The sequence below is a fragment of the Nerophis ophidion genome, linkage group LG10 (genome assembly GCF_033978795.1).
Source record: "Nerophis ophidion isolate RoL-2023_Sa linkage group LG10, RoL_Noph_v1.0, whole genome shotgun sequence".
In the NCBI taxonomy this organism is placed as follows: Eukaryota; Metazoa; Chordata; class Actinopteri; order Syngnathiformes; family Syngnathidae; genus Nerophis; species Nerophis ophidion.
Window position 1 is genome coordinate 54,849,308 of NC_084620.1, and position 12,500 is coordinate 54,861,807.

At 39.6% G+C, this 12,500-nt stretch overlaps 1 protein-coding gene across 2 annotated transcripts in view; it reads left to right on the top strand.

Moving 5' to 3' along the window:
• Positions 1-10,661: 10,661 nt before the first annotated feature.
• The window catches only part of itfg2 (integrin alpha FG-GAP repeat containing 2), a 20,274-nt gene continuing 18,435 nt past the window's right edge, over positions 10,662-12,500 (top strand). For both annotated transcript variants that reach the window (XM_061914139.1, XM_061914140.1), the window contains exon 1: positions 10,662-10,969. In XM_061914139.1, coding sequence (XP_061770123.1) covers positions 10,805-10,969 — 165 coding nt within the window. In that variant the 5' untranslated portion in view covers positions 10,662-10,804. The remainder of the gene's footprint in view (positions 10,970-12,500) is intronic.

Sequence of the window (12,500 nt, forward strand, 5' to 3'; positions counted from 1 at the left end):
ATTCTACACAGTTTTACAACATTAGAAAACATTGGTAAATCAGAGGCTTCTCAGAGGACGAGGTAACTCCTGGAAATTACTGGAAAGTTTGTGTGTCCAAGTTAAGACTGTCTTTTAGTAGGCTTATTACAAACTTTGGCAAGCTAGATAATGTTTGCTGTGGTCTGGAACAACATGGCACACAAACAACTATCATGCTTCAATGTTACATACACATAATGTGTCATGAGACAAGCAAAACTGAATGATATACAATGAGGATAAAAGTAAAGGATATTAAATGAGGTCAAATAAATCTACATATGAGACATAATGATGCAATATGTGAATACAGCTAGCCTAAATAGCATGTTAGTATTGATTAGCTGACCAAATATGCCTGATTAGCGCTCCAACAAGTCAAAAATGTCAACAAAGTGCACCTTTGTGCATTCACGCACAGTATAAAACATTTGGTGGACAAAATGAGACAAAGGAGTGGAAGATTTTACATGTAAACAAACTGTTGCTTCACAGTCCACACTGCGGTGGTTTCAAGAACTGCTGAAACCAGTAGGACAAAACAATGTTCACCAAATTTAGTGAAGTATACGCACAAACATATCAAACTGTGGGCTTGCGAACGATTGGGAAGGTTTGTGTCGTGTTTGTCCTCAAACAAAAAACATACTAAAACAAAAAACAAAACAAACAATATATATACATATATCAACAAATATATATACATATATATATATATATATATATATATATATATATATATATATATATATATATACATATATATTTATTTATTTTTATTTACTTATTTATTTCTTTTTATTTTTTTTATTTATTTTTTTTTTAATGTTGAAAAGGAAGAGGAGGAAAACATCTTGATTTTATTATGTTGATTTAATATTAAAAAGAATATATATATATATATATATATATATATATATATATATATATATATATATATATATATATATATATATATATTTGTTTGTTTTTTATTTGTTTTTTTTTTTAATATATTTTTTTTTAAATTAAATTAACATAGAAAACACAAGATATTTTACTCATTTTCATTAACGTTATTAATTAAAAACCTCTAAAGGCTTAATGGCCACATGGGTGGACAGCACCTTTTAGCTCCCATTTCCAAAATTGTGTACACTTCTGAATTGGGGTCTAATGGCCACTTATGTGGACACTTATACTGCCATCTGGTGGTGTCAGAAGAGTATAACATACAATGGAATTTAGGGGAGAAAAAAAGTGTAAAAATAAAAATGAGCATGTCACTAAACATGAAGTACACGTTTGTGTACTTATGGACTAAGTACACCATATCAAAAGATGATTCTTAGTTTTTATTCTAACTAGGGTCCAATAAGCCCGAATAGCAAAGAGAAAAGAAAAAAAAGCTTAGGAGGTTTTAATTACTAGTTTCTATTTAACTGTTATTATATTGTTTTAATTTATTTTCTAATCCACAAAGTATATTTTTCCATTTTCAATCCTTTTTAAAAAAAAAAATGCTCAAGGGGGCCATTAGGGCGGCACTAAAGAGCCGGACTAAAGCAATTAACAATAGGGCCGTGTCTGCAGCTTCTTTCTGCTCACTGTAAGTTGATTTCATACAATTTTCTTGTGCGTTAATTCCGTGACAAAAACAACATTTTAGTGTTGCATAAACCAGTTTTTGTCAACCACAGAAATATTGTCAGGTGTGCTGTGGGAAATTATGCAACTTCAACCAAATTGGTTCAAAAAATAATTTTTTGCACGTCAATAATCATAATAATGTGCCGTGTGCTGTGTAGAGCTTGGCAGGGTAATCTTGTAGTACTCCATACCAGTAGGTGGCAGCAGGGAGTTCATTGCTGGTTTGTCGTGATCTCGATATGCAGAGCACAGCGGGAGGCAGGGTGCAGGTAAAAAGGTATATAACGCTTAAACCAAAAATGAACAAAAGGCAAGTCCCGCTAGGAAAAGGTACTGAACCACAGGGATGGCTACGTAAAACAATTTAAACCTAAACTGGCTACAAAGTCAACAAAAACAGAATGCTGGACTACAGCAAAAACTTACAGCGTGTGGAGCAAAGACGGCGTCCACAGAGCACATCTGTACATGACATGACAATCAACAATGTCCCCACAAAGAAAGATAGCGTCCGCACAACTTAAAATAGTCTCGATTGCGAAAACAAAGCAGGTGCGGGGAACAGCGCTCAAAGGAAGGCGGGAAGCTGCTACAGGAGAACGCCAACAAAACAGGAAGGGTCACAATAACAAACTCAAAATAAGGCACGACAACCTGGTGGAGAAAAAAAAGGGGAACCGGAGGGTGTGTTCCAACTATCGTGGGATCACAGTCCTCTGCCTAAGGACTATTCAGGTGTACTGGAGAGGAGGCTACGTCGGATAGTCCAACCTCGTATTCAGGAGGAACAGTGTGGTTTTCGTGCTGTTCGTGGAACTGTGGATCAGCTCTATACTCTGGGCAGGGTCTTTGAGGGTGCCCAACCAGTCTACATGTGCTTTGTGGACTAGGAGAAGGCACTGGACCGTGTACTATTCTGTGGGAAGTATGATCAGTGTCAGAGCTTGGTCCGCATTGCCGGTGGTAAGTCGGACCCGTTTCCAGTGAGGGTTGGACTCCGCCAAGGCTGTCCTTTGTCACCCATTCTGTTCATAACTCTTATGGACAGAATTTCTAGGCACAGTCAAGGCGTTGAGGCGATCCGGTTTGGTGGCTGCAGGATTAGGTCTCTGCTTTTTGCAGGTCCTGATGGCTTCATCCGGCCTGGATCTTCGGCTCTCACTGGATCGGTTCGCAGCCAAGTGTGAAGGAACTGGGATGAGAATCAGCATCTCCAAGTCTGAGTCAATGGTTCTCGCCCGGAAAAGGGCGGAGTGCCATCAGGTAACCCTGCCCCAAGTGGAGGAGTTCAAGTACCTCGGAGTCTTGTTCACGAGTTGGGGAAGACTGGATCGTGAGATCGACAAGCGGATTGGTGCGGCGTCTTCAGCAATGCGGACGCTGTATCGATCCGTTGTGGCGAAGAAGGAGCTGAGCCGGAAGGCAAAGCTCTCAATTTACCGGTCCATCTACGTTCCCATCCCCACCTATGGTCATGAGCTTTGGGTTCTGACCAAAAGGACAAGGATGAGAAGCTCGGACTAAGCCGCTGCTCCTCCACATGGAGAGGAGCCAGATGAGGTGGTTCGGGCATCTGGTCAGGATGCCAGTCAAACGAATCCCTAGGGAGGTGTTTAGGGCACGTCCAACCGGTAGAAGGCCACGGAGAAAACCCAGGACAAGTTGGGAAGACTATGTCTCCCGGCTGGCCTGGGATCGCCTCGGGAACCCCTGGGAAGAGCTGGACGAAGTAGCTGGGGAGAGGAAAGTCTGGGCTTCCCTGCTTAAGCTGCTTCCCCCGCGACCTGTCCTCGCATAAGCAGAAGAGGATGGCTGTAGCCTGGTTTAGTTTAATTTTTCAACCTTTTCTGCTGTCGGTGTGCCTTCGTATTTTTTTATGTAAAAAAATGTGCCTCGGCTCAAAAAAAGGTTGAAAGACACTGGCGTAAACAACTTTAAATAGTTTGTTAAAGCAGTGGTTCTCAAATGGGGGGACGCGTACCCCTGGGGGTACTTGAAGTTATGCCAAGGGGTACTTGAGATTTTTTTTAAATATTCTAAAAATAGCAACAATTCAAAAATCCTTTATAAATATATTTATTGAATAATACTTCAACAAAATATGAATGTAAGTTCATAAACTGTGAAAAGAAATGCAACAATGCAATATTTAGTGTTGACGGATGGATTTTTTGGGGACATGTTCCATAAATATTGATGTTAAAGATTTGTTTTTTTGTTTGAAGAAATGTTTAGAATGAAGATGATGAATCCAGATGGATCTCTATTACAATCCCCAAAGAGGGGGGTCTTTTACTTGATGATTACTTCTATGTGTAGACATCTTTATTTATAATGGAATCACTTGTTTATTTTTCTACAAGTTTTTAGTTATTTTTATATCTTTTTTTCCAAATAGTTCAAGAAAGACCACTACAAATTAGCAATATTTTGCACTGTTATACAATTTAATAAATCAGAAACTGATGACATAGTGCTGTATTTTACTTCTTTATCTCTTTTTTTCACCCAAAAATGATTTGCTCTGATTAGGGGCTACTTGAATTAAAAAAAATGTTCACAGGGCGTACATCACTGAAAAAAGTTTGAGAACCACTGTGTTAAAGGCCTACTAAAATGAGATTTTGTTATTTAAACGGGGATAGCAGATCCATTCTATGTGTCATACTTGATCATTTTGCGATATTGCCATATTTTTGCTGAAAGGATTTAGTAGAGAACATCGACTTTTGGTGGCTAATAAAAAAAGCCTTGTCTGTACCTGAAGTAGCAGACGATGTGCGCGTTACGTCACGGGTTGAGGAGCTCCTCACATCTGAACATTGTTTACAATCATGGCCACCAGCAGCTAGAGCGATTCGGACCGAGAAAGCGACAATTTCCCTATTAATTTTTTTGTCCTCTGTGTTGCTTATACACTTTGATTTCTATTTTACTGTTTTAATTGATTTTACCCTTTAAAATAGTTTTTAATCATATTTGTTTTTATATTGTTTTTATTGGTTTTATAATTTTTTTTTGTTTTTGTTTTTATTCAGTCATTGGTGGAGCATAATATTGTTGTTTTTTTTGTTTTGTTTTTTAATATTGTTTTTAACATGACTGTGCAGCACTTTGGAAACGTCATAAACCCATAAATAAAGTGGATTGGATTGGATTGGATTAATTTGAGCGAGGATGAAAGATTCGTGGATGAGGAAATTTAGAGTGAAGGACTAGAAAAAAATAATAATAATAAAAAAGTTAAAAAAGGCAATTGCAGTGGGAGCGATTCAGATGTTATTAGACACATTTACTAGGATAATTCTGGAAAATCCCTTATCTTCTATTGTGTTGCTAGTGTTTTAGTGAGATTATATAGTACCTGAAAGTCGGAGGGGTGTGGCCACGGGTGTATTGACGCCAGAGTCTCTGAGGTAAGTCACGGCAGCTGCAGCAGGACGGAAGCTCTGCTGATGTCTCCGGTAAGAGGCGAGTTATTACCACAATTTTCTCACCGAAAACTGCCGGTTGACATGTTCGCTTGACCTCTCTGATCCATAGTAAAGCTTCACCTTCGGGAATTTTAAACAAAGAAACACCGGCTGTGTTTGTGTGGCTAAATGCTAAAAGCTTCCCACCTACATCTTTCTTCTTTGACGTCTCCATTATTAATTGAACAAATTGCAAAAGATTCAGCAACACAGATGTCCAGAATACTGCGTAATTATGCGATTAGAGCTTGGATCGGGCTGGAAAATAATGTCCGCTACAACCCGAGACGTCACTCGCACGTTTTCAACACGACACTTACCAGGAAATTTAAAATTGCAATTTAGTAAACTAAAAAGGCCGTATTGGCATGTGTTGGAATGTTAATATTTCATCATTGATATATAAACTATCGGGTGGGTAGTAGTGGGTGTCAGTAGGCCTTTAAGTAGTGAAAGTGCACTCTTTGCAAAGGTGTTTTTGTGCAGGTGCACGCGGACAAGGAAATTGTCCGTGAAGTTCCAGGCGGACAACTTGTTGGCTCCGCGGGGCTGTGGACTATTTCCCACTTTGCTTAGAGTGGATCATGGGCCTGGAGGGGGTGTGTGGAACGTCGGGGGAGTGTGGCCACGGGTGTGTTGACGCCAGAGTCTCTGAGGTAAGTCACGGCAGCTGCAGCAGAACGGAAGCTCCGCTGATGTCTCCGGTAAGAGGCGAGTAATTACCACAATTTTCTCACCGAAAACTGCCGGTTGACATGTTCGCTTGACCGCTCTGATCCATAGTAAAGCTTCACCTTCGGGAATTTTAAACAAAGAAACACCGGCTGTGTTTGTGTGGCTAAATGCTAAAAGCTTCCCACCTACATCTTTCTTCTTTGACGTCTCCATTATTAATTGAACAAATTGCAAAAGATTCAGCAACACAGATGTCGGGAATACTGTGTAATTATGCGATCAAAGCTTGGATCGGGCTGGAAAATAATGTCCGCTACAACCCGAGACGTCACTCGCACGTTTTCGACACGACACTTCGCGGGAAATTTAAAATTGCAATTTAGTAAACTAAAAAGGCCGTATTGGCATGTGTTGCAATGTTAATATTTCATCATTGATATATAAACTATCAGGTGGGTAGTAGTGGGTGTCAGTAGGCCTTTAAAGTAGTGAAAGTGCACTCTTTGCAAAGGTGTTTTTGTGCAGGTGCACGCGGACAACTTGTTGGCTCCGCGGGGCTGTGGACTATTTCCCACTTTGCTTAGAGCGGATCATGGGTCTAGTGGGGGTGTGTGGGAGGTGGAAAGGGGTGGGGGGGGGGGGGGCTTTGTGTGTGATTGGCTCCACCTGATAATGTTACAGTAGCGTCGCCGCGCTCTGTTCGGGCCATTATTGCGGCTTTGGAATAAAAGTGCGGCATAATAAGACACGTCTGTCAGAGTGGAACAAAAGAAGGAAAGTGCCCGCCCGGCCCCAACACTTCCCCCCCTGCACCTCTGTCCTGCACCCCCCTCCCCTGCTCCCTTCTTTATCCAGGGCCTGTGTCCCGAAGAGGGGATTGTAATAAATTGTGCAATTTTCTGCGTTGGCAGTGGCATTCAAAATCAAGCTTGCATTGAGGGGGACCCGCCCCCTCCCAGGCCCCCCCGATCTCTCTCTCTCTCCACCAATACTTTCCTTTATTCCTGTCCTGCCCCCTCTGGCCCTGCCTCTGTCTTTGGCACAGCGAGAGCGTTTAGAAAGGGAGCGTGGGTTCTATTCAGCCCGGCCCCGCAGCCCCTCGCCCAAGCCCGGCCCGGTGAAACCAATCCATGGACTTCAGTGGCTTCCAGAGTCCAATTAGCGTCTTTGTGAGGACTCTGCACTCCTCGGAGCCGAGAGGGGCTTTCCATGCAATGTCGTGAATTATATGACATCTGGGCGCCCTTTTAAACGCCTTCCAGGTGACTGTTTAACAGAAAGAAAAATTCCCTTTTTACATCAGAATGTTGTATTTGAAGACAGGGGGGGGGTGTCCAAAGAGCGACCCGGGGGCCATTTGCTGCTTGTTTTTTTTTTTATTGTGCAGACAAAATATGCACGTCCCGTATATATATATATATATATATATATCCCATCCATCCATTTCCTACCGCTTATTTTATTTGGTGCCTCTCGCAGCTACAGTCGGGCGGAAGGCGGAGTACACCCTGCACAAGTCGCCATCTCATCGCAGGGCCAACACGGACAGACAGACAACATTCACACTCACATTCACACACTAGGGACCATTTAGTGTTGCCAATCAACCTATCCCCAGGTGCATGTCTTTGGAGGTGGGAGGGGCCTATCCCCAGGTGCATATCTGGTCCGGATGACACGATGTCGAATATTTCCAAAAACAATTTGAAATGTGGACTCGTCAGACCACAGAACACTTTTCCACTTTGCATCAGTCCATCTTAGATGATCTTGTGCCCAGAGAAGCCGGCGGCGTTTCTGGATGTTGTTGATAAATGGCTTTCGCTTTGCATAGTACAGCTTTAACTTGCACTTACAGATGTAGCGACAAACTGTATTTAGTGAAAGTGGTTTTCTGAAGTGTTCCTGAGCCCATGTGGTGATATATTTTAGAGATTGATGTGGGTTTTTGATTCAGTGCCGTCTGAGGGATTGAAAGTCACGGTCATTCAATGTTGGTTTCCGGCCATGCCGCTTACGTGGACTGATTTCTCTAGATTCTCTGAACCTTTTGATTATATTATGAACCGTAGATGTTGAAATCCCTAAATTTCTTACAATTGCACTTTGAGAAAAGTTGTTCTTAAACTGTTTGACTATTTGCTCACGCAGTTGTGGACAAAGGGGTGTACCTCGCCCCATCCTTTCTTGTGAAAGACTGAGCATTTTTTAGGAAACTGTTTTTATACCCAATCATGGCACCCACCTGTTCCCAATTAGCCTGCACACCTGTGGGATGTTCCAAATAAGTGTTTGATGAGCATTCCTCAACTTTTTCAGTATTTATTTTTACCTTTCCCAACTTCTTTGTCACGTGTTGCTGGCATCAAATTCTAAAGTTAATTATTATTTGCAAAAAAAAATGTTTATCAGTTTGAACATCAAATATGTTGTCTTTGTAGCATATTCAACTGAATATGGGTTGAAAAGGATTTGCAAATCATTGTATTCCGTTTATATTTACATCGAACACAATTTCCCAACTCATATGGAAATGGGGTTTGTAGATATATATATATATATATATATATATATATATATATATATATATATATATATATATATATATATATATATATATATATATATATATATATATGTATATATCTGTGTGTGTAGGTGTGGGAAAAATCCCAAGACTACTTCATCTCTACAGAACTGTTTCATGAGGGGTTCCCTCAATCATCAGGAGATTTTAATGGAAGCATTCACATACAATGGTTTATATAGGGCACAGAGTGGGTGGGTACAGGCAGGCGTAGGGGTGTGGTGATTGGCTCATGTGTTACCTAGGAGGTGTTTCCGTCCGTGGCGGCATGTTGAAATGATTTCAATGCACTTGTTGAGGGATGACAGGTCTGGATGGTATATAATAAACAGTTTCTCTTTTAAGCATAGGTTGCATCTTTTATTACCACTGTTGTAAGGTGTGCTGGATGCAAGAATTTGCCATGTCATTGAATATTCAACATTATTGTCTTTGAGGTTCCAAATGTGCTTGCTGAGTTCTGTAGAATTCCGCAGAACTCAGCAATATTCAGTGTTGACAGCTAGATTTTTTTGTGGACATGTTCCATAAATATTGATGTTAAAGATTTATTTTTTTGTGAAGAAATGTTTAGGATGAAGTTCATGAATCCAGATGGATTCATGAACTTTAAGAGGGCACTTTAAGTTGATGATTACTTATATGTGTTTATTTTTCAACAAGATTTTAGTTATTTGTATATCTTTTTTTTCAAATAGTTCAAGAAAGACCACTATAAAAGAGCAATATTTTGCACTGTTATACAATTTAATAAATCAGAAACTGGTTGATTGAAACTTTTATTAGTAGTTTGCACAATACAGTACATATTCCGTACAATTGACCACTAAATGGTAACACCCGAATAAGTTGTTCAACTTGTTTAAGTCGGGGTCCACGTAATGATGACATAGTGCTGTATTTTACTTCTTTATCCTTTTTTTTTCAACCAAAAATGATTAGGAGGTACTTGAATTAAAAAAAAGTTCACAGGGGGTACATCAGTGAAAAAGGTTGAGAACCACTGTGGCAGTCAACTCAGCTGCGCCTCTCATTTGAGTTGTTTTGAAAAATATACAAATAAACATTGCCCTCTGGTGGACAATACGGAACTGCATTGCATATTCGCGGGGTCGCCATGAATTGATTGACGTGGACCCCGACTTAAACAAGTTGACAAACTTATTGGGGTGTTACCATTTAGTGGTCATCTGTACGGAATATGTACTGTACTGTGCAATCTACTAACGAAAGTATCAATCGATCAACCCAGGGATGTCCAAACTTTTTCCACAAAGGGCCACACACGGAAAAATTAAAGCATGCGGGGGCCATTTTGATATTTTTCATTTTCAAACTGTAACAAAATATATGGATTTATTTTAATTGTTTTACCTTTAGGGCTGCCGGGGACAATAAAGGGTCTAATGTAAAAACAAATTGAATTATTATTTGTTTGTTTATTATTTAATGCTTATAGTAAATATCTACAGTATATCAACTTCAGGTTGAAATAAAGTTAAAAAAAAAAAAAGTTTATACCTTTTCTGTCAAAGACAACTTAGTTTTTTACAATAATACTGAAATATGCGGTATTTCCCCCACTGCCCAAAACATTCAGAAAGCATTGTTTAATGTGAGGTAATTAGAGCCTTAAAAAGATCAATAATACAACACACCATTGATTTTATTTATTATTTTTTTAGTAATCACAATGAAAATATAAATAAAATCCCAATAAATATATTTGGGATCCAAAAGGTCCGCCACTCATAATGTGATACATTTTTATTAGTTTTTTTTTTTTACTTTCAACACTTAAGTTACGAGATCAACTTCAGATATATCTGCCGATTTTACGTTTGAACTTTTATTTTGTTTGTTTTATGCTCTTTTTTCAAAGAAAACATTTATGTTTTTGTATGGCAACCACATAAAATATGCAAGATTTTCAATATTACATTTTTTTAAATAGAAATATTTATAGCCTTGAATAGGTCAATAATTCATTATAACATTGTTGTTAGCAAAGGCAAAAAAATTCTAATAAAAATAGACAAAAGGAAAAAAAACAGCCTTCATGGCAGCTTTGTGTTCTAGTTAGATTTCACCTTATCCCACTTTTTTTTTAAAATGTTTTTTTATTTTCATTTTTGCAGTAGCATTTCTAGAATGTGTGGCGGGCCGGTAAACAATTCGCTGCGGGCCGCAAATAGCCGCCGGGCCACACTTTGGACACCCCTGGATCAACCGATCGCCTTTTTGGTCCCTCCTGTGTTTCCTTACATGTTGGTCACGTGACTTTGTTTACTACGGAAACGCGCGAGCTAAAGCAACCGCTAGCAAGCAGCGAGCTCGTCGTGACGAACAAAACTCAAAAATCCGTCAAATTCTTTTGACTTGAGTGTGTTTTTGTGTGTTTTAGTTTATTCGAACATGCATGACAGCGGGTAACAATGTGGCTCAGCGACGCAGCGCCAACGTCTTAAATGTGCCAAATAGTGTCGCTATGAGGTCGCTAAATTACGTGCAACGTGTTAGTTTGGACTTCACGGGAACGCTCTTTCCTCACGCTATTTGTTTAGGAGATGCTGACAACGACACAGTAAGTGAGCTTTTCTTCTCTCTAAAATGTTATTTTTTATACTGGAACTTTATTTTCTTCCAAAAAAAAAAACTGTCACTAAGATTATTTTGTACAAACCCCGTTTCCATATAAGTTGGGAAATGGTGTTAGATGTAAATATAAACGGAATGCAATGATTTGCAAATCCTTTTCAACACATATTCAATTGAATGCACTACAAAGACAAGATATTCGATGTTCAAACTCGTAAACTTAATTTTTTTTTGCAAATAATAATTAAATTGGAATTCCATGGCTGCAACACGTGCCAAAGTAGTTGGGAAAGGGCATGTTCACCACCTTTTCTTTTAACAACACTCAATAAACGTTTGGGAACTGCGGAAACTAATTGTTGAAGCTTTGAAAGTGGAATTCTTTCCCATTCTTGTTTTATGTAGAGCAGGGGTCGGGAACCTTTTTGGCTGAGAGAGCCTTGAAAGCCAAATGTTTCAAAATGTATTTCCGTAAGAGCCATATAACATTTTTCAACCCTGAATACAACTAAATTCGTGCATTTTTAAGTATGACCACCATTTGTAGAGTATAATAAGTCTCTTATTCTTTTTAACAACATTGTTATTCTAATTGTTAACCAATAATAAATATAATACTTCTTACCATTAATGCGACATCTTGAACAGGTGCGGTAGAAAACGGATGGTTGGATTAAAATGCATGAGAATGTTTTATAATTTGAACGTTATTTTTGAAACTGTGATTACCAGCGGAATTATTCATTACTTATCGTGTTAAGCAATAAGATTTATCTGAGAGCCAGATGACTGCATCTGGCTCTAGAGCCATAGGTTCCCCACCCCTGGTTTAAGCATTAGACACCTTTTTACCTGCACACTGCCTCCCGCTGTTTCCCACAGCTACAAATCCATCAGCTACCGACTGCCATCTACTGATATGGAAGAGTATTACACGGTTACTCGGCATAGCTCGGTTAGGAGAGTGGCCGTGCTAGCAACCTGAGGGTTCCAGGTTCGATTCCCGCTTCCGCCATCCTAGTCACTGCCGTTGTGTCCTTGGGCAAGACACTTTACACACCTGCCCCCAGTGCCACCCACACTGGTTTAAATGTAACTTAGATATTGGGTCTCACTATGTAAAGCGCTTTGAGTCACTAGAGAAAAGCGCTATATAAATATAATTATCTGAGAGCCATATGTAGTCATCAAAAGAGCCACATCTGGCTCTAGAGCCATAGGTTCCCTACCCCTGATGTAGAGCTTCAGTCGTTCAACAGTCCGGGGTCTCTGCTGTCGTATTTTATGCTTCATAATACGCCACACATTTTCCATGGGAGACAGGTCTGGACTGCAGGGGGGCCAGGAAAGTGCCCGCACTCTTTTTTTTTTTTACAAAGCCACACTGTTGTAACTCGTGCTGAATGTGGCTTGGCATTGTCTTGCTGAAATAAGCAGGGGCGTCCATGAAAAAGACGGCGCTTGGATGGCAGCATATGTTGTTCCAAAACCTGTATGTATTTTTTTGAAGTAATTGG